The 22,838-nt window shown below is 43.1% G+C and overlaps 1 protein-coding gene across 3 annotated transcripts in view; it reads right to left on the bottom strand.

The window, feature by feature from the left end:
- The window catches only part of GPD2 (glycerol-3-phosphate dehydrogenase 2), a 516,322-nt gene that overhangs the window by 433,456 nt on the left and 60,028 nt on the right, over positions 1–22,838 (bottom strand). For 2 of the 3 annotated variants that reach the window (XM_029605520.1, XM_029605522.1), the window contains exon 3: positions 1,211–1,318. In XM_029605520.1, coding sequence (XP_029461380.1) covers positions 1,211–1,312 — 102 coding nt within the window. In that variant the 5' untranslated portion in view covers positions 1,313–1,318. Of the gene's footprint in view, positions 1–1,210; positions 1,321–22,838 lie in introns of those variants that run through there. The other variant, XM_029605521.1, reaches the window with a different exon arrangement.

Genomic DNA, 22,838 nt, shown 5'->3' with positions numbered 1-22,838 from the left:
AACAGATTTCATTATTACTAGCCATTACCCATCAAGCAAAGCAGTCCAACTATGAAATGATTCTACCTAATATTGTAGATGCTTTACAGTAACACCTAGACCACAAGAGGAAGAAGGTCAGCAGCTTGCCAGATTCAGGCATTAGGTAACCTGTAGTTTAGAACACTATTTTATAAGGCTAGCTATATCATAGGAGTTAATTCCCCACCATAAAAACGTACAGCTGAAGACAATACTCTTATACATTAGAATATAAAATGAACACAGGCATGGACACATTCTGTACTCAACTAAAGTATGTCCTATTAAAAGAGGTCTTGCTTTTTTTCCACCTCTTCCCCAGACAATCGCTGAAAATATTTCAGCGTAACTGCATAAGAAACCTGTATGGCACGATCTGCAAATCTAAAAAGGGAGGCTTTAAATTTCATATTAAAAAAAAGGGGTGTATTTTAAATCAGAAATCAAAGTCAGATAAGGTTAAAGTGCTACCCAGTGGCAGAGTGCTAAAATACAGCAAAATGTGCCCTCAAACTATGGAAATGCCTTTTACATTAAAGAAATTCTCGTTGTGCATTTCTATAAGTGCTTGGTATTCGGCTGCACTTCAATCATGTGTTAGTCTATCAGAAAACTATGCAGATGTAGAGTTCCTTGATATGATTTGTAATATGGGAAAGATTGAATAAATATTTCCTTGGCAATTGGCATTCACCAAGCACCAAATTTCTCAGGTTGCACACTCATGGGGGTTGTGTTTCAATCTAGCTAGTTTTCTCAGTTACCCAAGCTGAAGTGACTTTTAAAGGAATACATTCTTATTGCACTAAGGACCTGATTTTCTAAACTGTTTTCCTAAATAAACAGAATGGGAGAAAAGCCTTCATGGTTGTGGTATGATTAGAATTCTGACCACACCAGTCATGTTTTGCTAATGTTCTTTAATTTAAATATTCTAATAAGACATTATAAAATGTTTACTACATTATACTACATATAAATATCAACTAAAAAAAATAAACATTCTGAATTGCTATAATTTTTACAAAACACAAGTCCTGCTGTATAAACATTCAAAGGATAGCCTTACAAAAATCTAAAATGCTAGTTGGGTAATTAGAAAACATTGTATGTTATTCCTCAGTCCAATAAATTAATACATGATCACTGAAACATCAATTTCTAATTTCCATAAAATATTTCTACATACCTGTTTCTTTCTATATTCAGCCAGTTGGGAAAGACCAAAAACTGTTGTGAGCGCACCTCCTCCAAAAACAACAGTTCCTTTTACTACTCTTCGAAATGCCATTTTTCACTGTATAGGGAAAAAGAAATATCCCAAATTGAATTTTGTATTTCATTCTACAACACTGAGAAAACATGAACACCTTGTGTGTGTCAGTCAAGGAAACCTGTTCACTGTGCTGTGCACTGTTGTAGGTACATCATGAAAACCTACCTCTAGGGAAAAAAGCAGACTGTATAAGGCTAGGAAAAAAAAAATACATGAAAAAAAGCTTAAGCTATTAAGGAAAGCTGCATTATATCAAGGTCTCATTCCTAGTCCATGTCAGATTAAGAGTAATTGTCAAGCACACAAGCTTGCAACCAAAGCAGCTACTGTTTTTAGGATATGGCATCAGGCAAGCAAGAGCCAGATCAATGATCACTAGTGACACTAAACTTGCCATCTATGACTATTACTTAACATTTCTATAGCACCAGTCAACATACACAGCACAAACTCCTGGTTAGAGATAAAAGTGATGTGGATGCAACAGTAGCAAAATTTACTGCAATACAAAGAAAAGTTCTGAATCAAAATGTGATCATATCAGGGCCTTTGTGATCATATCAGGGCCTTTTTTTTTAGGCTTAAGGACGATTCAATCACAATTTGTAGTGAACACTAGAGATTCCATTTGATTAAGAAAGGGGGAAATAATGCATCAAACATATTGAGATTAGGATGCAAGAGAAAATCTGGACATGCCAAGTCACTCAATCAGTGTTACAGATGGGACCACCGTCTTGAATGTTGGTATATAAAAAACTTAAATAAATAAATAAATAAATGTTTTAGAACTATAGGGGCTTTTTATCCCTTGCTCTACTAACTAGTAGCTAAAATTAAAAGACTAATTGAGAAGGATTTTGGTGAAAGGAATCTCAAATCGAATCTATTGCCTGTCTCTGCCCTTACTGGGGGTTGGAGGCAATTTCTAAGCCCCGGAGAGGCGGAGAGTGATTGCCCGGCTGCCACGAACCGAAACTGGAGGCGGGACTATTAAAACTCTGCCGACAGCGGTGCGCAGTCGACACCAGGCGCGCCGCCAAAGCCGCTTGCGCCTAAGGGGCACGCGCAGGTGTGTCTGGCTTAAGCCTGGCTTTGCCTGATTTGCCTGAATTGCCTGGAATCATTTAACTGTAAGTTGATATTTTCCTAGAATGATTTTGTTGAGGTTCTCTGCAAAAACTTCCTTTCCACTGAGATTCATTACACTTTGATAAATAGTACAAGACTCTCAACTGTACCTTGAAGTGTTCAGGTTAAATTATATTGAAAGTAATATGCCTCATACAAAGAGAAAGGCTAAATTGCACCTTGTCTCAAATATCTTCTACCTTATAAATGGCCTGTGACCGACGGCCCGCAAATGCGCAGTAGAGACCAGCTCTACCGCGCATGTGCGGGCGAGCACGTCGCTCTGAGGCAGCTTCAGAAAGAAAAAAAAATGGCGGCGTCCAGTGGCAGCAGCGGGCGGCGGCAGCGGTACCGGCAGCGGGCGGCGACGGCGGTAGCGAGCGGCGGCGGTAGCGAGCGGCGGCGGTAGCGGGCGGTAGCGAGAGAGGGAGGGACGGACTGAGTGGGAGGGAGGGACGGAGAGAGAGAGTGAGAGGGAGGGAGTGACTGAGTGAGAGGGAGGGACTGAGTGGGAGGGAGGGATTGAGTGAGGGGGAGGGACTGAGTGAGAGGGAGAGGGGGGACTGAGGGAGGGAGTGGGACTGGGAGAGAGAGGGAGGGAGTGGGACTGAGTGAGTGAGAGGGAGGGGGGAGGGAGTGAGAGGGAGGGGGGGGAGGGAGGGATTGAGTGGGAGGGAGTGGGACTGAGGGAGGGAGAGGGAGGGAGTGGGGACTGAGTGAGAGTGAGTGGGACTGAGTGAGTGAGAGGGAGGGAGAGAGGGGGGAGGGAGTGAGTGAGACTGAGTGGGAGGGAGGGACTGAGTGATAGGAGAGGGAGGGTGGGGAGGAGTGGGTGAGGGAGGGGGTGGTGAAGAGTGAGGGGAGAGAGAAAGAGGGGGAGGTGAGAGACAGAGGGATGTAGCCCGTTTTAACGGGCTTAACGGCTTGTTTCTTCTATACCTGGACAAAGACCGGTATCAGATTGGCTGGAATCTTCTCAAATATCCCCCGTTGTGCGGGATGATTGTGAGCAAAATCTCCCTCACCTGGCCTCTGAAATATCTCTAAGTCCGGGGGCACCCGATATACCATCTCCTCCTGGCTATAAGGGGTCAATCCCCTCAATTGAGCCTGAGGAATCTCGAGAGGTTATTAATGATATTGAAATTGCCTTAAACTCACAAGAAGGAGAAATAAAAATGAGTGGTCATCAGGTGGAATCTCCTCGAATGGAAGAAGATCGGGAAACAAGTGGGGAAGGAGGATCTCATACAGAACCCAGAGACTTTAGTACACCTAAGATGTCTAATACAAATATGGTTGATGCTTTAAAATTAGATCAAGTTAATCTGAAAGTAATGAAACCCAACATTATAACTTTAGAATCTCTGTGGAATTATATGGTTAAGATTGATTCTCTCACTGTAAATTTGACAGGTGAAGTGAGGCAGACGAATATATTTTTAAAAGAGAATAGTAGAAAGATTCAAGACCAGCAGAAAGAAATTGGTAACTTAGACAATCGGTTGAAAAATATTGAGAGTATTCAAGAGTCAGATAAAAAATGAAATAATACTCCAGAGAAAGATTGAAACCTTGGAAAATACTGTAAGGGTATTGAATTTGAGGATAACCAATTTTCTTGTTTCTGATTATCTAAGCCCAATTGATCTGTTTAAATTATATGCTAACAAAATTCTAAATATACCTGATCAAGCATATCCTGTAATAGTTAGAGCATTTTATGTTGGGTTAAAAAAGAGAGCAGACAGCGAAAGCTGGTACTGAGAAAGAACAAATATTAGAATCATCAATTAACATTTCAGAATTATTACAGAAATCCCAAGATGAATTGGACATTAATGATAGAAGTACTCTATTAGTACAAATCGCTTTCATAACGGATAAAGATAACATTTTAAAGTTATTCTTTCGTAATAGAACTAAAACCTTTTTTGGGCAGAAAGTATGGATCTTCCCTGACCTGGAAAAAAATACAGAATAACGTAGGAAAAAGTTTTTGGGTTTTAAAAAAGAGGTAGAAGAAAAAGGAGGTTTCTTTCTTTTAAAGTATCCTTGTAGGTGTGTAATTAAATATGGGGGGAAGGATTATTCCTTCTCAGACCCAGATCAGTTAAAAAACCTTCTCGGAAAATAGATTCGGGAGAATAGGAATACATTGAGATTCCAGGTACTATGTTAATTTCTGTTTGTTACCTTTAAATATGGCTCCTTTTCATTTTTGTAATGGATCTCAAACATTTTTCTTGTAGTTAGAAGTTCATTTACTTATATTGTTTTTTCTTTTTCCCTTTTATAGGATAAGTAATTATCCTATTTAATTTTGATTTTATGCCTGATGTAAATGAGCTGTATTTCTTATTGGCAAGATATTTTGATAAAATTCTTGTATTGAATGTGAAAATTCATAAATAATAAAAAAAAAAAAAAAAAGACTAATTAAGAGACAAGTGATTGACTGAGCAATGTGACAGGCTCTACCTGGCGAGTTGATCATGCTAACTTTCAAAACCATTACTAGAGATCAAATAGTTTTGTCTAAAGCAGTACAGAATGTTCTTTGTACTTACTAAAACATATACAGATTCATTTCATGAAAATTGTAAGGGTTTTGTAGAACGGTGTGAAATGAAATGTTATCAAAGGGCAGAGGTAATTGTAACTTGTCCCAGAACTGGGATCTGAGTAGGAAAAATATATTGCTAAAGTGTACAATTTGGTATCTTTGGGTCTGGCTTTCTTTTCTACCAACTAAAGTTAAGAAAGTCAGAGTTGACCAATAAAAAAAAAAAAATAAAATATTCAGTTTTATATAATTATCAATTTCTAATTCAGCATTTTGACAAGAAATCAAACACAAGCTTGAAATTATAGAAAACATGGAGAAAAAAATGGAGAAATTTAAGTAGTACTTAATTTCCTTTCCTGAAGTGCTATCCCACTTGTCTGGACTAGTTTGTTTTACTCAGCCACCCAGATGACAGAGACAAAAGAACTTTTTCTCCATGACAACAGCACCAAATAAAGGGAAGTGGACGTCTTGGCCTTTGCAAGAAACCTTCTGTCAAAGTAATGGAACAAATCCCCTAATCCAATAGTGTTTTACTCTTGCCAGGAGAGGAAACCTCTACGAATATCTCCTAGGCAGGAGAGAGAGATAAAAAGGAAGAAGTGGAACAGATGACAGAGTGGGTCCAACTGCTTCCCTAAGGAGAGGACTACAATCTCTAAGCCTTCCAAAAGACAAGCAAGAATAGAAAGAAAGATACATATGGTACACAACCATTGTGCTACTGAGTGGGTCCTAGACTGGTCTAGCAGAATTCAAGGAAAGGAAATTAACAAGTACAATTAAATTTCTCCTTCCTCCTTATCCTGCTAAACTAGCTCATAAAAGTGGGAATTAAGTTTAGACTAGCCTAGGTGGAAGGAAAGCATGGCTGCTTTGAGAATACCTGCCCTGAACATAACATCTGCCTTTGTTAAACATTATAGACTGGATGTACAAACCAAGGAATGCAAGGACGACTAGGTTCCCACTTTACAGATATCCTCTGGAGCCACTGCAAAAAAATTCTGTCCATGACAACACCTGGCCCTTCATGGAATAAGCAGATAGTTACCACTGGCATTTGTGTCAGCCCTTCACCAAGTATGCCAATGCAATTGTCTCCTTGATCCATCTGGCCAGAGTAGCCTTGGAAGCTGCTTCACCCCTATGGGGGCAGCTGAACAGTATGAATAGCCTGTCCATTTTTTGAAAGGGGCTCATCACCTTCAGATATCTGAGAAGTATGTGTCAGACGATAAAGCCCATTCTCCTTACCATGACATTTCCTCCCCCAGAACACTGGCAGGAAGACAGACTGATTGAAATGAAGGGGTGACATCACTTTTGGAAGAAAGGACAGAACAGGCCAAAAGGTAACCACTTCAGCAGAGAACACTGAAGTCATTACTGACTTCAACATCTCTATTCGAAAGTGGGGCACATGCAGGCATCAGCTAACCACCTTTAGGTCCAGCACTGGCCAGAAGGAGCCATCTTTTTTAGGTACCACAAAGTATATTGAGTAAGTGCCCTGCCCTCTCTCCTGTGGGAGCACTGGTACAATGGCCTGAAGAAGCTGCAATTTCAACAAACATTCCCTTCACAGCTTCTCTTCTGACCGGAGATGCAAGGGGACACTATAAATGTTTCGTACTTGTCTTGCACACTCAGGGGCACAACCCTGTTGAACAATATCCAGGACCTCCACTCCACATAGTACCTCAAAAGGCAGCTGTCCACTGGTACTATCGTGGAGGGTACCCATTGCGTGTCATTGTGAAGGGCACTCCCGGCCTGTGGCAACTTTGCCTTTAGCTTTTCTACGCTTGCAGTGTCCTCCCCCCCCCCAATACTGTGCCTTAGACTTCCTAGTTTGCTGCAGAGTATATCTGCCAGCAAGAAAGACCCAAAATTTGCTGAAACGTTGGTGCCTCAGTCCTCGTGTACCTACTCTGGATCTGTCTTCAGGTAGCCTTAGGTCTTTAACAAGTTCTTCCCCGAATAATAAGCTGCTGCTAAAGGGCAGCTTATCTAGCTGAGCCGTGGAGATTGCTTCTGCTGTCCAAATTCAGAGCCACAGCAGCCTCTGAGGTCGCCATTCTTATTAGGTCATACAGGGTGTTCACTAAAAACTACCCGATTCTATCCCTTGACATTTTTTCAGAGTCCAGAAGCTGCTGAACCCAGTATACCATTGCCTGGGCCAAATAACCTCCTGCAAGGCTGAAGCACTAGTGAAGAGGGCCTACTTTCACGATGGCATTCAAATAGTACATATCACCAAAACTCACTCATTTTGCTCACCCTTCAATCTTGCCAACAAAACACTCTCCCTGCCACACAATGCCTCTACCCTCATCACCCCTCCTCTCCCGCGTCCCTGCCCCTAACAGATCCCTCAGTTTTAACTTTACGATCCCTCATAAGATAACTCCCTCTCTTAGTTGCTCCCATCTTGGATTTTCAACTTCATGCCTTCACTTACATATCTTCAATAATGTACACTCTGTATATAGTTTTATAATCATATATGCTACTTCCTCCCCAATGCATCTATTGTAAATAGTTCCTTGCAATCTTTGCAACTCCTCCTTTCCCTCCCCCATGCAACCCTTTCAACTCTTCATTCCCCTCCCTATATGCAATATACAACCCCTATCCCCTCTATACATACTGTCCATTTTCATCCTCCCTCTACCCCTTTCTTTCTTTCCCCCCACTCCATCCCCCAACCATTTCTCTCAATACCATCTCAGCTATCCAACAACCTCTATTTAAGTCTCGTTCATTATATAGTTTATTTAATTTTGTTTTATTCACTGTTTTCCTATAAGTTCTATGTAAAGCCTCTGTTTTGCTGATTTTGAAGTTATAATGTAAACCGAACTGATGTTATCCTATGAAGTCCGGTATATAAAAACCACAAATAAATAAATAAATAAATACTTCAAAACTGCCTTGATCTTCCTATCCTGGGCATCCCTCAGGCATATTTAACCAGTATGGTTCTTTTGCGGTTGGGAATCAACTTTAGGGATTCTAAGCAGTGCTTCCCTATTCTTTGCTAGCAAGGGATAAATCCTATTCTTAAGCCTGGTTCCTTTCAAGCCCCCTTAGAATAGGACACGCTCCTGTTAGTATCACTACCCACAAGGCTGGGCTTAAATGGAAGATCTTTGTTGGTTTGCGAATTCCCTGCAATACAGTGTCTCCTTCAATCTAATCTCTCTCCTCTTGGGCATCTGACATTTTAAGAGCGGCCAATACATTAATAATGTGAACTACCAAATCTTCCCTGAAGAACAGGTGCACTGTGGCCTCTCATTCCTCAGAGGAGAACTCCCCTTCTTCCAGGAGTTCCAAAGGTCCAGAGTGGACTAAATCCAGATCAGATCCAGAATCTTCCCTGGACTTTTGAGTGTATGTCTAAGCTGAAAGCCTGAGTTCCTCGGAGATTGATCCACCTCCCTTTTACCATATGGGGCATAAGGAGCCTTTATCTTCTTGGTACTGCAGGGCGCACACCTGCAGCCTCTCATCAGCCATCTTTCCTTGGCTCTCTTTTTATTTTGTTTCTAAATCTGTTGCAAAATTACTCTCCCTCTTTCCTTTCCTTTTTTTTTTTAAACTTAATTCAGGCCCTGCTTAAAGTGGCAGAGAGAAAGAAGGCAAGGCAGGAGCAAGGAGGGGGGGGGGCAGAGGAGAGAGCACCCCACAGCCCTACACAGGGTTTACAAATCCTCCAAGATAGAGAAGGAACCCTTCCAACTAGGTTATTTACCATGCTCCTTAGGATAATGTGAGAGAACCCAAGGGAGCTCAATTGGGGCTAACAATAATTATTCCTTTTTTAAAAAATGTTATTTTATTTTTGGCCAGGAGCAAGCTTCCATTGTGGAGAGCAGCCCCAGAGGGCTGTTGCCTCGGGAGCCAAGGGGCTCAGTCAGGCTGATGACTAATCACGAAGCTGGGAGCTAGTATATCTGTCACACCTGCTGGAGACATACCCCCTTATAAGCCCAGTGAGGTTATAAAAGAGGAGCGTTATCTGTCAGCTGTGAAAGAAGAGGAAATCCCATACACGACGACTAGTTTAGCAGGATAAGGAAGACAAAAATAGAATCATGTTCTGTATTGTACAAATCAGTATAAGAAAAATACTCAAAGGAAGAACAAGTACGAAGAGGTTAGTGTCAAGGTGAGATACAATCAGGAGTGCACTGCTGAGAAAGACACACAAAGCAGCAAAAGAGAGATCTGCCACCAACTATGGATAAATTAAATGCTGGGATATAGATAAGATGAAAGTTAGAACAGAGGAGAGTGTTAATATGACCATCATTCCCCAGATCTTATTTTCTTCCAGATATTTCCCTGAGATATCTCAAAGTCAACCACATATTTTATTTGGAACTACAAGAGAGACTGATACTAATCCTTTTGCAGCAAGACAGATCACTCAGTCGTCTTGCCTAATTTTAGCAACTATTATATGGAAATCAAACTCCAAGCCATACTGCAACAGAGAGAATCCAAAATACAATGGCATTTGATACAAATAAAAAGAGAAAACCAGTCACTATATATGTTGAGGTTTACCAGTTTTTCAGAAGCTCCAACCCAAAATCCAGTCATACTACTTAACCTTCAGATGTGCAATTGGGCCACTAGCCACCTGCAGATTGTTTATGGAGGAAAGCCAACAGTCACTCAGAAGCAAATGGTTCAGAGAGAGATACCTTCCAAGGATACTTGTTAAAAAAACAAACAAACAAAAAAAAAACCAGGGTCCAGAAAACCCACGACTGAAGTAACCAGGGTAGACGTAGAAAAGTCACACAGTTGGGAATAACTCTACACTGCCTATATCATTTGCTAATAAACAGGTTGTGAATACAAAAAATGAAACTTCAAATAAAACCATACTTTTAAATGTCTGTATGTAAATGCCAGAAGTCCAAATAGTAGTAAAGGTGAGTTGGGAATATATGACATACAAGGATATAGATATTAATATTTCAGAAACATGGTGGAAAGATAATCAATGGAACACTGATACCAGGGTAGTAGGGCAGATTGAACTGGTGGTTGGGGGGGGGGGGTAATATTACATATCATGTAGATTCAAGCCTTATAAAAATCCTGCAGGAAATAAAATGTACTGTGGATTCCTTCTGGACAAAAATTCCATGTCTGACAGGTTAAGAGTATAGCAGTGGGTGTATATTACAGGTCACCTGGCCAAAATGAAGAAAAACTGAAATGCTAGCTGAAATTAAAAAAGAAAATAAAATTTGGCAAAACAATAATAAACAGGAGACTTCAATTAATCCAGTATTAATTGGGTCAATGTCTCATTGGACATGCTAGAGAGGTTAATTTTCTAGATGCTATAAAAACAGCTTCATGGAGCCACCTGACTTGGTGTAAAGTTGCTTTGGTAGGATTGCTAAGCAATAGAGATCATAATGCTATCAAATTTGACATAACCACTGGAGAGGGGATATTAAGTAAAACTACTGCTGAAATTGCCAATCTGTTACTAGTAATCTAAGAACATGCCATACTGGGTCAGACCAAGGGTCCATCAAGCCCAGCATCCTGTTTCCAACAGTGGCTAATCTGTAACCTATCATTTAAACTAGCCAGAATATGAGAGAGGCAAGGGCCTAAAACATCACATTTTCATGCAAGCTTTTGACTATTTTGTGTGTATTATTCTCAGTTTGTTATAGAGTTTGTTTTATGCATAATATTTATGTATCTTGTACCATGCTTAGAAGGGCTAGTGCTGCAGTTTGTGGGCTATAAGCAATATGAATAAAATAAATATCAGAAAACTGAAAAGTGACCAATTTGATGCCAATTTTTAAGAAGGGCTCCATGGGTGATCTGGGAGACTATAGGTAGATAAGCCAGACATCTGTGCCGGGCAAGATGGTAGAAGCCATTCTAAAAACAAACAAAAAAAAAGAAATCGCTACATATACAGATGGACATTGCTTAATGGGAGAGAGACATGTTTTAGCAAGGGGAAGTCTTGCCTTACCAATCTTTTAGATTTAAAGTGTAAATAAACATTTAGATAAAAGGTAAGCTGGTTGATATAATGTATTTGTTTTCAGAAGGCATTTGACAAGTCCCCCATCTGAGACTCCTGAGGAAATTACAAAGTCACGACAGGAGGTAATGGAGAAATTTACCACCTGATAATTTTGTTTTCCTTAATGTAGACAGATGGATTCAGGACCAGTGGGTTTATGCTCCCCTGCCAGCAGATGGAGACGGAGCAAGCTGACGATACAGTATATATACCCTGCAGTGACTCCAGCCTGCCAGTATTCTCTTCAAAAGCAACTGTGGACAAACTAGCAAAAAACTTGATTAAAAACATGATTTAAAAACAGGTAACCAGAACTGTACTCAACCAACCATAAACACTGAACTCTCATAAGATTCTAGGTACCCCAAGCTAGGGACTGAATGAACACTTACCAGGACCCGCAGTTACCTCCGATCCGCTGGGGAAATGGGGATATGGGTGTATATGTCAGATCGAGGGAGCAGAGCCAGTCCCCAGCTTTGAGGAGGGGGATTAAAGTTCCCAACGAGACCATCTTGAACTCTTCCCTGACAAGAAACCAGTTTATTGCCCTCAGATCTAGAATGGGGCGAAGGCCACCAGTTTTCTTGGGAATCAGGAAATATCTGGAGTAGAACCCGTCCCTTCATTGGCCTGACGGGACTGGTTCGACTGCTCGAGCCATTAAGAGGGCGAAGAGCTCTACTTGAAGTATCTGCTGGTTCTCTATGCTTCTCCATCAGGGACACGGAGGAGAATGGGGAGGAGTTCGTTGGAAATGCAATTTGTACCTCTGCCTCACGATGGACAGGACCCAGTGGTCAGAGGTAACTTAAGTCCATTGTTCTGCGAATAGCTGCAGTCGGCCCCCACGGGAGGGGGGGAGGGGGTGTCGGCACCCTGGGGTAGAGTTGGCTGGCTCGAACCCCCTGGCTGCCAGTCAAAATCCCACGACAGGGTTTTCCGGTGGGGCAGGAGTCAGACAGAGCGTACGAGATTACCGTGCCCTTGGTCTTGCCGGTGTCCACAGAGGTCTCGAACTAGAAGCTGGTGGATAGTACTTGCCTGGCCGGTAAAAGGGCCGTCTTGGATATTGCTTGGAATGCTTTTTGCTGGAGGGCTGGGTGTCCGAAGTGCTGGCTGACAGCTGTTGAAGGCTTTCATGATAGTTCTTCAGTTGGGCCAAGCCTCTAATTTTGTTCCCAAAAAGGTTCTCCCCTGTACAATGCAGATCTGCAGACGGTCCTGCACCTCAGGGCACAGGTTGGAGGTGTGCAGCCAAGCTATGCGATAAGCCCCAATGCCTGCTGCGGCAACTCTCATAGCTGTCTCAAACACATCGTACGCAAAGCGGACCTCATGTTTATCACAGTCCAAGCCCTGCTTAACTATTTTCTGGAAGTGCTCCTGAAACTGTTGCGGGAGGCGTTCTCCCAACTCTTGGGCTTGTTTCCAGAGATTTCTGGTGTACTGCCCCATATAGAGTTGATAGCAAGCAATCCTGGCTGCTAACATTGAGCCCTGGAACACCCGGCACCTGAGAGTGTCCAGAACTCTATGCTCACGGCCGAAGGGAGCCGAGGAATGAGTCCAAAATCTCTTTACCTTCTTTAGGGCCAATTCCACCACCACTGACTAGTGAGGAAGCCGATGGCATTCAAACCCAGTGACAGGCTGGCCCAGACAGACCACTTCCATCTTCCGGTTCACAGGAGAAATGGAGATGGGATGTTCCCAGATTTGGATGACTAGCTCTTTAAAGATGTCATGTACTGGAACAGCCACCACTTACTTAGCAGCGTCAAGAAATTGCAGGATCTCCAACATTCTGTGACAAGAATCCTGTTCTGTTAATAGCTGGAAAGGTACTGATTCCGCCATGGCCTTAAACCCAGCAAAAGAAAGATCCTCAGGAGGGGATTTCCACCTCTCCTCTGGTGGAGAGTGTTCAGAAGGCAAGTCCTCCAATTCCTCCATGGAGGAAATAGATGCCTCTCCTTACCAAGGATCTCAGGGGGGCTTTCCCTTCGCCTGGAGCGTCTTGAGACTCAGGGAGTGGAGCTCCCACCTGAGCCTAGAGGGCTGCGGGGGCACTGGCAGAACCGAAGATGGTACAGAGGGCACTGGTGGGATCCTGGGCCACATGGATGCACCGGCCATGGGAGTATCGATGGCACCGACGGCATTGATCCTGATGGCCCTGGGAGCACTAGAGGTTGCCAGGGTGCCATGCGCCACCGAGGTACCGTCGACCCCAATGGTCCTTCCTTGTCCAAGTCGCTCATCAGAATGGAGACCGGTGCCGGCAGCAGCAATACTCCCTTAGACAGCAAAGGATTTCAGGGCATCGAAGCTGGCTGCGTTGGTAATTCACAGAGCAGCAGGTCCAGCCACTCCAAGAGAGGCGCAAGCACCAATGAGTTGGCTCTTGTGGTGGTGGCGGTCCCAGTGGAACCGGAGGTTCGATGCCCTGAAGGGCCCAGCCAACCACCAACCACACTTTCCTCTCTAACTCTTCCTCAAAAGCTGCCAAGAACAGGACAGCTTGAGGAGGTGGTGGCAGCAGAATCGGATAGACCCTGGAGTAACCGGGTGAAAACTAACCTTCCACCTCAGGAAGACTGGAGGATATCACCCTCCTCTGCATGAGACCACTTCGGGGAGGCACAGATGCAGTCGATGCCTTCCCATATTCTGACTTCAAAGAGGATGATTGGTGTGTTTCCTAGACTTTTCCCGGTTCTCACCTTGGTCCTTCCCTGGGATCGATGGTGACAGAGAGGAACCCAGCCTAGATCACGATGATATTGACTTTGCTAGGTCCCCTGCCACTACCTTGGGATCAATAATGAGATTCCCTTCCTTTGCGGTGTGTAGCAGTCCTGGAGCTGACGATGGATACGATTTCTTGGCACTGAACAGCTTTTCCATTTTATCTAGATGAGCCCGACGGCCCTTAGGGGTTATCTGGGCACAAAGATCGCAAACAGACATTGTGCGACGCCTCCAGCCAGAGGACACAGATCTCATGGAGGTCTGTGATGGACATGGTCCAGGGGCACTAGGGACAGTGGCGAAAACCGGACGCCATGTCAAAAAGAACGTGGCGTACGATCAATGGCCAGCATCCACTGGGAGGCAACAGCCAGTTATAGACCATGAAGAACTACAAAACTTACTGAAAGCGGCTGGCAAAAAAAGCCTGAAAATGCAGAGGGATCTGACAACACAGGAAGCAAGAAAAAATTGATTTCTTACAGAAAAAGCTCGAGCTCCACAGCCACGAGGCTTCAGCATCACAGAAAGAGAGACTGAAGAGGGATCCTGCATGGACGGGTGGTTAGCGGCATGCTGGACATGCTCAGTGTGTCTGTCAAAGTTTCTAGAAACTTTGGCAAAAGTTTTCCGTGCCAGGCTCCATCTAATGATGTTACCCATGTGTGAAGACTACCATCCGGTTTGTCCTTGGAGAAAAACTATCCTGCCCCATGTTGAACAGAACCCCCAGATACTCTTAACGACTGGGATAGCTGAAGATTGCTCTTGGTCAGGTTCACCACCCAGCCAAGCTCCTGCAATAAGGAGGAGATCACCTTGTATGTCCCAAGGCGGTTCTCTTCCTGAGACTTGGCTTGTATCAGCCATTCATCCAAATACGGTTACACCAGGACCCCCCTTCTCTTCGCAAGGCTGATGCTACCACCACCATAACCTTGGAAAATGTTCTGGGAGCAGTGGCTAGACCAAAGGGCACACCAGAAACTGATAATGGTGCCACAACACTACAAAGTGTAGAAAGTACTGGTGATCCAATCGGATGGGAATATGAAGGTAAGCCTCTGACCGATCCAGGGAGATTAGAAATTCCCAACTGCACCACCATCATCACAGAGCATAAGGTTTCCATGCGAAAAGCAGTCACCTTCAAATGGCTGTTGATTCTCTTGAGATCCTGAATGGGACAAAAGGAGCCCTCCTTCTTGGGCACATCAAAATAAACGGAATATCGCCCCATACTTTCTTGGGACGTGGGCACCAGAACCACAGCCCTCAGCCTGAAAAGCCTTTGAAGCATGACCTCCACTGCCTTCTTCTTCTGCGGGGAGTGGAAAGGGGACACCATGAACATGTCCCGAGGAATACTGCGAAATTCCAGCCATATCATTCTCGTATCACCTCTAGGACCCATAGGTCCGATGTAATCTCGACCCACCTCCAATAAAAGAGAGAGAGAGAGAGAGAGAGAGAGATGTCCCCCTATTTCTTGTTCTAGAAGGTAGGTCGGCAAATCTTCATTGAGAAGCTCAGAAAAGTCCACCACCCGAGCCTGTCCTCTCTCGGGCTATCAGGGACGAAAGGACTGAGACCTACCAAAAGGTAGAATCTGCCGAAAGGTCAACCTTCTATAGAGATGAAACCGCTAGGAATGCCGGAGACGACCCCTCGTACCAAAGGGGTGTTACAACTGCTTCTTATCCTCCAGCAACCGAGGCACCGGAGACTCACCCCACTTACTGACCAGTTTCTCCAACTCGCTCCCAAACAAGAGCAAGCCTTTAAAGGGCATCCTGGTAAGATTAGCTTTGGAGGCTGCGTCAGCTGACCAGTTTTGTAACTAGAGTTGATGCCTGGCCCCTATCCCCGAAGCCACTAGCCTGGCCAAGGAACGGACCAAATCACAGCCTGCATCTGCTAAAAAGGCAGCAGCAGGTTCCATTACCACTCTAGAACTCCCTCCAGACTCATCAACCTCCTGAGAGGGAAGCAGACAAGATCATGCCACTAGGGCACAACAGAAAGCAATCTGTAAAGTCATCGCCACCACCTCAGAGGCTTGCTTAATAGCTTCAATCCTTCTATCATGCACATCCTTCAAGGCCACTCTTCCCTCTACAGGGATAGTCACCCGCTTAGAGATGGGTACATACCAGTGCATCCACTTTGGGAAAATGAAATCTATGACAGCCAGATCCAGGGGGTACAGGCCCTCCAAAGTCCGACCCCCTTTAAAATTTGCCTCAGGGGCGTCCCATTCCACAATCAATTCCTGAATAGCATCCATCACAGGGAAAAAAAAAAAAAAAGCAATATGTAAGGAAACCAAAACTGCCCTTACCAGCGGAGGAGCCAGTCAAGGGGGAACCAAGATCTGGCATCCCCCCCCAGTCAAGGCCATGACCAATCCATTATCAGAATGGAAGGAGCCAGGCTTAGTAAATCCGAGGAAGACAACTCTACCTGGTTAGAAGCCAGGTCAGGTTGAGAAGCCCTAATGTGACAGGCAACACAACTAGGCGCCATCGTGGTGGCAAACATGCACATGAACAGCCTGCGCTCAAAAGTGGAATACGCACAAAAAATAAGCACCTAGAAGAAAGCTCGGCAAGGCACACATACAAAGCATGTGAACAGTGAAAAAAATTTGTGCGCGTAAAAAGTGCACAAAAAAAAAAAAAGCACGCACAACACTTGCACAGAGCCGACACACTGCACGCACACTGTAGAGCAGCCGGGCACGCACAGGAGCATGCAAAATACGCCACTGTGGCCTACCACTTGGAGTGCAAGAAAAAAAGCCTTAGTGCAGGGCCTAGCCACCAGGGGCCACTCAACCCTCCAGGCTGCCCAGTTCCCTAACCCCAACGGGAGCAGGAACAAACCGGAAGAAGTCCTGAAACCCCTCTAGCTGTCTCTGACTCAAGGTAAAACTGTTCTGTTTTTTTTAAACCTTACCTGAGCTCAGCGCTTACTGGCTGAGTACAGAGACGGTGTCCGGCTGCGGGGGGGGGGGGGGGGGGGTGAGGGAGAGGGCATCTGGTGTCACCGCTGCGCTCGGCCTCCTGCACCCGCTGCCTTTCAGCTGAACTAGCAGCTAAGTCCATGCCGGGAAACCCAGCTACCGGACCAAAGGTACACCTCTGAGGGACCATGGAAATCACCTCAGGAATTTCTCAACTGGGGGAGGGACCTTTAGGTATCACTGCAGGACAGCGAGGCTTTTGTTTCTCAATTTAAAATTCTCCTTCCAAATTCACAGCAGGGAGATGCACATCCACCATCTGTTGGAGACTGAGAATACTGGCAGGCTGGGGTCACTGCAGGAGTATATATACTATGACATCAGCTTGCTCCATCTCCTGGCAGGGAAGCATAACCCACTGGTCCTGAGTCCATCTTTCTACATGCTAGGAAATATTAATATATTGGTATTTTTTTGTATTTTATTTGTATTTTTCTTGTATGATCACTTGTTCGGTTCTCTTTCAAGAGTTTTTGTTTTTTTTTATTATATTATTCTAATAATGCGATAGAAAGAATTATTTTTTTTAAATGTTATACTTCCCTTTTCAGTACCCCTAACAAGCTTTATGCTGACATTGTTCAACTTTGGTCACATGTGTCTGTTTTTGTTCCATTTCCATATTAATGTTAGTACTAAGTATGTATATTTATTTTATATCTAAATAAAGCATAAATTTGCAAGGAGAGTGAAGTTAATAAGGAGGATGACGACTAGAAATATGGTCACAAGACAGTAAGACAGAAAAAAGCAGAACCATAAAAAGTCTCAAAAGAAGAAATCCAGTTTTGAAATGGACCTTGCAATTGACAGAAGTCAGCGGAGTTCTAGGACTGTAACGAAACAGTCCTGCTTTGTGGATGAGATGAAGAGGGAGCAGAAGCATTCTGAACATACGGACAATAAGATTTTATACCTGGGGACTTCAAAGAAAAGATAGTTACATTAATCAAGATGTAAAGAAATAAAAGCATGAACGAACACCTCAGAAAAAGACAGTGGCAAACACATGCAACAGCGCATAGCTGATAACAGACAGATTTACAGATATTAAACAAGCGAGACAAAAAAAAAAAAAGATATCAAGGATGACCCCAAGATGTAGGGTTGAAATGCCCAGGGATTTCTATACAACACTGAAGACAAGAAAAACACTCACTTGAAACCAAACATTCTTTTTATTCAACAAGCCGACAACATTACGCAGAGTTAAATTATTAAGAACTTTTCACCATTCAATGCTTGTGGGAGAAAGCCATTAGCACATTTGGCCTTTAAATATTTATCATAAAAAAATAAGAAGTCAAAATGAGATTACTAGAGTAAAGGGCCTGATGTAATAAGACAGGAGTAAAAAATGTGTGGTATTTCAGTTTACGTTTTCTTAATGTGCTCACTAAAATAAGTTAACTCCCAATGTAGTAAGCTAATAGGATTTAAATGATTCAAGAGTTTTAAAAAAGCACATAAACCTAAAAATACGTGCACAAAAAAAAATTGTTTAAGGCACACAAATCTGGAGTTTGTGGTGCCAGGGTCCTATACTCATGATTTATTAGCATAAAACATGATTTATGTGAGTTTTGTGCAAACACAACTTTTGCGTGCACTTTATGCACACAAATCATGGTTATGCTCCAAAAACAGGATTTGTGCACATAAACCATGTTTCAGCCCCATAGATTAATACTAGTTCCAGAAACTTTATTCCACCTCTGACCAAGAGTTACATTTCCAGAGCTAAAACACACAAGTTAAACCTATACATCTTTCTACACTGGGTGTAAGAGCTAGTGCCTTGATTACCAGAAACAAGTACTGAGCTATGCACACATTTTTATTCAAGTTTGTGCAAGACTCCTTGCTACATCAGGAGTAAAGTTCTACACAAATATATTTGTGCAGAACCACACGCTGACATGTACACACAGTATAGCTCACTTTATTACATCAGGGCCAAAGAGCTTTAACTAAGGTTGGAGCATGTGAAACAGCTGCTTTGCATAAATTCACAACCTAGAGAAAAAAAAAGAAGAAAAAAAACACTCATTTTTCATCTCGAACCATCAAGTGCTGAAACCACCAGCACTTAATGGTGCTTTACAGTTAAAAACAAGCACTTTTCCAACAAGTTCGGTCTCTTTCTAGAACTACTCAAGACAATCCTAGGAAAATAGCCATCCAAACATGAAAATCATGTTACTTATTTTATCGAGTTTTATATACAGTTATTTGGTTTTGCCATCATAACAGTTTACAAGTTTCGATGATGATGTTTTTGCCTGGAATATATGTGGCGATGAGAAACCTTGTCCTCTGTACTGCCCAAGACAATATCTTCTTTACTTCCTGATATGACAATCTGAGCCCATGCTTTCCTGTTTGTTTATAGCCATACTAGTGTCTGTTTGAACTTAGAGAATTATCTCCTTCAGGAATTATTCTAAAGATACTAGAGGTTTGAAAATGGCTTTCATCTTGACAAAGTTTGTGTGTGGTCCATATTCTTTGTGAATTCACATTGCCTGTGTGTACTTCCCCAAACATAAGCAGACACATCCATGGTCAATGATATCTGACCTTGAGAAGCATGGAATTGACCATGCAGCAGATTGGATTTAGAACTTCTGAAACTGAGTCTGTTACTGGAATCCTGTGGGACTGAGGGTGAAAATGTCAATTCCAATGCCTCTTTAGGTACCATTGGGGGAACTTCATGTGTAGTTTAGCCACAGTTTCTGAGCTGCCATATATGCCAAAATTTCCATGAATTTTCTTGCTAGCACTGATGTGTGGTTGATAATATCTTATCAGTCATTCCTTTCCCAGTATCTAAATAGGCTCCTATGAATTCTAAATTTGAAGTCAGAGATAGGTGAGATTTTTCACAATTTAGGTTAAAACCCAGAGATGCAAGCATTTGAATAGCACGAGCTATAGCTTCCTTGGCTTCCTTTAAAGATCTGCTTGATATCAGCCAATCATCTAAGTAAGGAAACAGTAACACATTGTTTCTCCTCAAATGAGCTGTGTCACTGCAAGATTCTTGCGACTGCTGAGAGTCCAAAGGGTAGAATCTTGTACTGATAAAGGATATTTTCTAATGAAAATCTCAGATATTTCTGGTGAACTGGATAAATTAAAGTGCGAGTATAGGCATCCTTGAGATTTAGTGAAATTAACCAGTTGTTAGCTCCAGAAGAGGAAGCATGGTTGATAAATTCATTTTTAATTTTTCCTATTTTCGAAAATATTTTAGTTCTAACATCTTTCAATGTCCCCAGATTTTTACTTTTAAGTATCAAGAAGTACCTGGAATAAAAGTCCAAGGGAACAAGGGAAACCTCTCTCAGATCTTGCATACGATTCACTGGCTATTTTAATGTATAGTTTCACCAGAGCCAAACCCTTTTCTTCTCTGCCTTTCTTCTACTCTTATTCTCCGATACCTACCATAAGGACCTGTCTATTCAGACAAGTATTAAAATCTTCAGGGAATAAGAAAGAACCAGCAGGGGAGATAGTATTCTTCTGCAGAAGCAGGCAGATCTAGGCCTTCACCTATTTCACATACCCTGATTCTGAATTAGTCTTAGCGTTCCTGCCTTGTTCATTCTGGGCTCAAGAAAATTGTATCAAGGTAAGAACTTGTAATTCTCATTGTTATAGCTCGGGTTAAACTTTCACAGCATCTTTCATATAAAAGCATACCACAATCTTTGGTTCTTCTGCCAAATCCATCTAAAAAACAAGACTGTATAGCCCCAATTTTTTATTTTTTTTTTTGGGGGGGGGGGGGGGTTAGCAGTTATAATAAGATGCTTAAATAATTGGGTAACAAGTAAACATCCCTGCAGAGTACATCTGCACAATTGAGTTTGGGCATCCTGTCCTATATAAAAGTCCAAAAATTTGATCTGCACCAAAAAAAAAAAAAAAGTTACTGGGAACTCATACCACAATCGAAAGAAATTTCTGAAGACCTACGAAAAAGAGTAGTTGATGTAACTGTCCAGACAGAAGAGCAAGACCATTTTCAAACATTTGGGGCTTCATCCATCTACTGTCAGAGAGAAGAAGTCAAGACTAAAATAATCCTACTCAGGAATAGTTGTCCTGCCAAATTCAATTGAAGAGCAAACCAAAATATCATCCATAAAGAACTTCTGAGCAACATCTAAAAGATCTGCATACCTTTTTTTTTTTACAGGTATTTTCTGTTTTTCGTGGCTGATCAGTCACTTCAAATCAGATTACATTAACGTACTATAGGTATTTCCTTTTCCCCAGAGGGCATACAATCTTAGGTCTCGACTTACTAAAGCTTTTCTACCATTCTATTTCTATGGGAAAAATACTTAGTAAATAAAGTCCTTAATTTGTACCTGAGGCAATGGAGGGTGAAGTGACTTGCCCAAAGTCACATGAAGAGTCAACAAAATTTGAACACCTGTCTTTTTTAAAAGTACTGGGGCAAAGTTAACTATCTGGGAAGATTATTTAGTGTGTTTGTGCCTTTAATAGTCAGAAAGGCAGTGAATAAACAAGTTAGACTGTTTGTATTTTTAAATAGTCAATCAGGTAGCTAGTAAGCAGTAGGTAGTATGTTTATTTTAAAGAAGCCAGAAGCTAGAAATAAGCTAGGAGCAGTGTATACCTAAGTAAAAAAGTTGAATAGTTTAGCTCAGTTACTCACCTTGGAAAGGTGTTGAAGTAGTGTGATTGGGTTTGAATAGGGACCAACATTTGTTAATCAAGGGAGCAGTGAGTCACTCTGGCTGACCAACTGAAGTTAGACTGTTTATATTTCCCAACCCTCCCACCCCTCACCCACCCAGCCCTAGCTTATCCCTTAATTTATAGGCAGGTGCCACTTTCACAAAAAAAAAAAAAAAAAAAAACAACAAAAACTTTGAGAATTCGATCAGACCCCGGTAGGCCACTACCAGACACATAGGAGCGGATTTTAAAAGCCCTGCGCTTGCCGGCGCACCTATTTTGCATAGGCCGCCGGCGCGCGCAGAGCCCTGTGACGCGCATCAGTCCCGGGGCTTTGTAAAAGGGGCAGGGAGGGGGCGTGTTGGGGGCGTTCCCGAAACGATGCGGCGTTTCGGGGACGGGCCCCGGTGTTTTGAGGCGGGCATGGCGCCAGCCCGGGGGAGTGGTCGAGGCCTCCGGACCAGCCCCCGGGTCGGGTGACGGCGCGCCAGCAGCCCGCTGGCGCGCGCAGATTTACATCTGCTTTTAGCAGGCGTAAATCTGCCAACAAAGGTAAGGGGAGGTGGGTTAGGTAGGGGAAGGGAGGGGGAGGTGGGGGGAGGGCGAAGGAAAGTTCCTTCTGACACCGCTCCGAAATCAAAAGTACGCGATCGCACAATTTTTTAAAATCTACCCCATAGTGAATTCACTAATACATTTAGAGGACATTAGACACATTCCTACTCCCATAGCTACCTAAAACTTAACTAGGAACTGATCAAAATTGAGATGAAGGCAGCAGTCCAGCAGCAAGAGGGGGGCTTCCCAATCTTTTGCATAGAGTATCACATGTATGATTTTTTACCCACCGGTGAGAAATTGTACGTGTGCATGCAATGCAAAGAGCTCCTGGCTCTCAGAGAACGAGTCTGATCTCTGGAAGCTAGAGTGGCAGACCTGGAGGAGCTGAGGCAGACAGAGAGGTATATAGATGAGACCTTCAGGGACATAGTAGTCAAGTCCCAACTTTAGACTGGCAGCCCTGGTGCTGCCTTGGAGAAAGAAGGTCTCATGATGGGAGAGCACCAACCAGGTGCAGCAGGAAAGGATCCTGTAGCAAGGACCTGCTCTCCAGGTGATGCATTGTCCTTTCGCACTGAGGATATCTCCCCAAGGCCTACTGCCCAGAAGGGAAGGGTTAGGTCGGCCGTCATAATTGGTGATTCGATTATTAGGAATGTAGATAGCTGGGTGGCTGGTGGGCATGAGGATCGCCTGG

This window comes from Rhinatrema bivittatum, chromosome 6 (assembly GCF_901001135.1).
Source record: "Rhinatrema bivittatum chromosome 6, aRhiBiv1.1, whole genome shotgun sequence".
Classification (NCBI taxonomy): domain Eukaryota; kingdom Metazoa; phylum Chordata; class Amphibia; order Gymnophiona; family Rhinatrematidae; genus Rhinatrema; species Rhinatrema bivittatum.
This window is presented reverse-complemented; position numbering and strand designations above follow the sequence as displayed.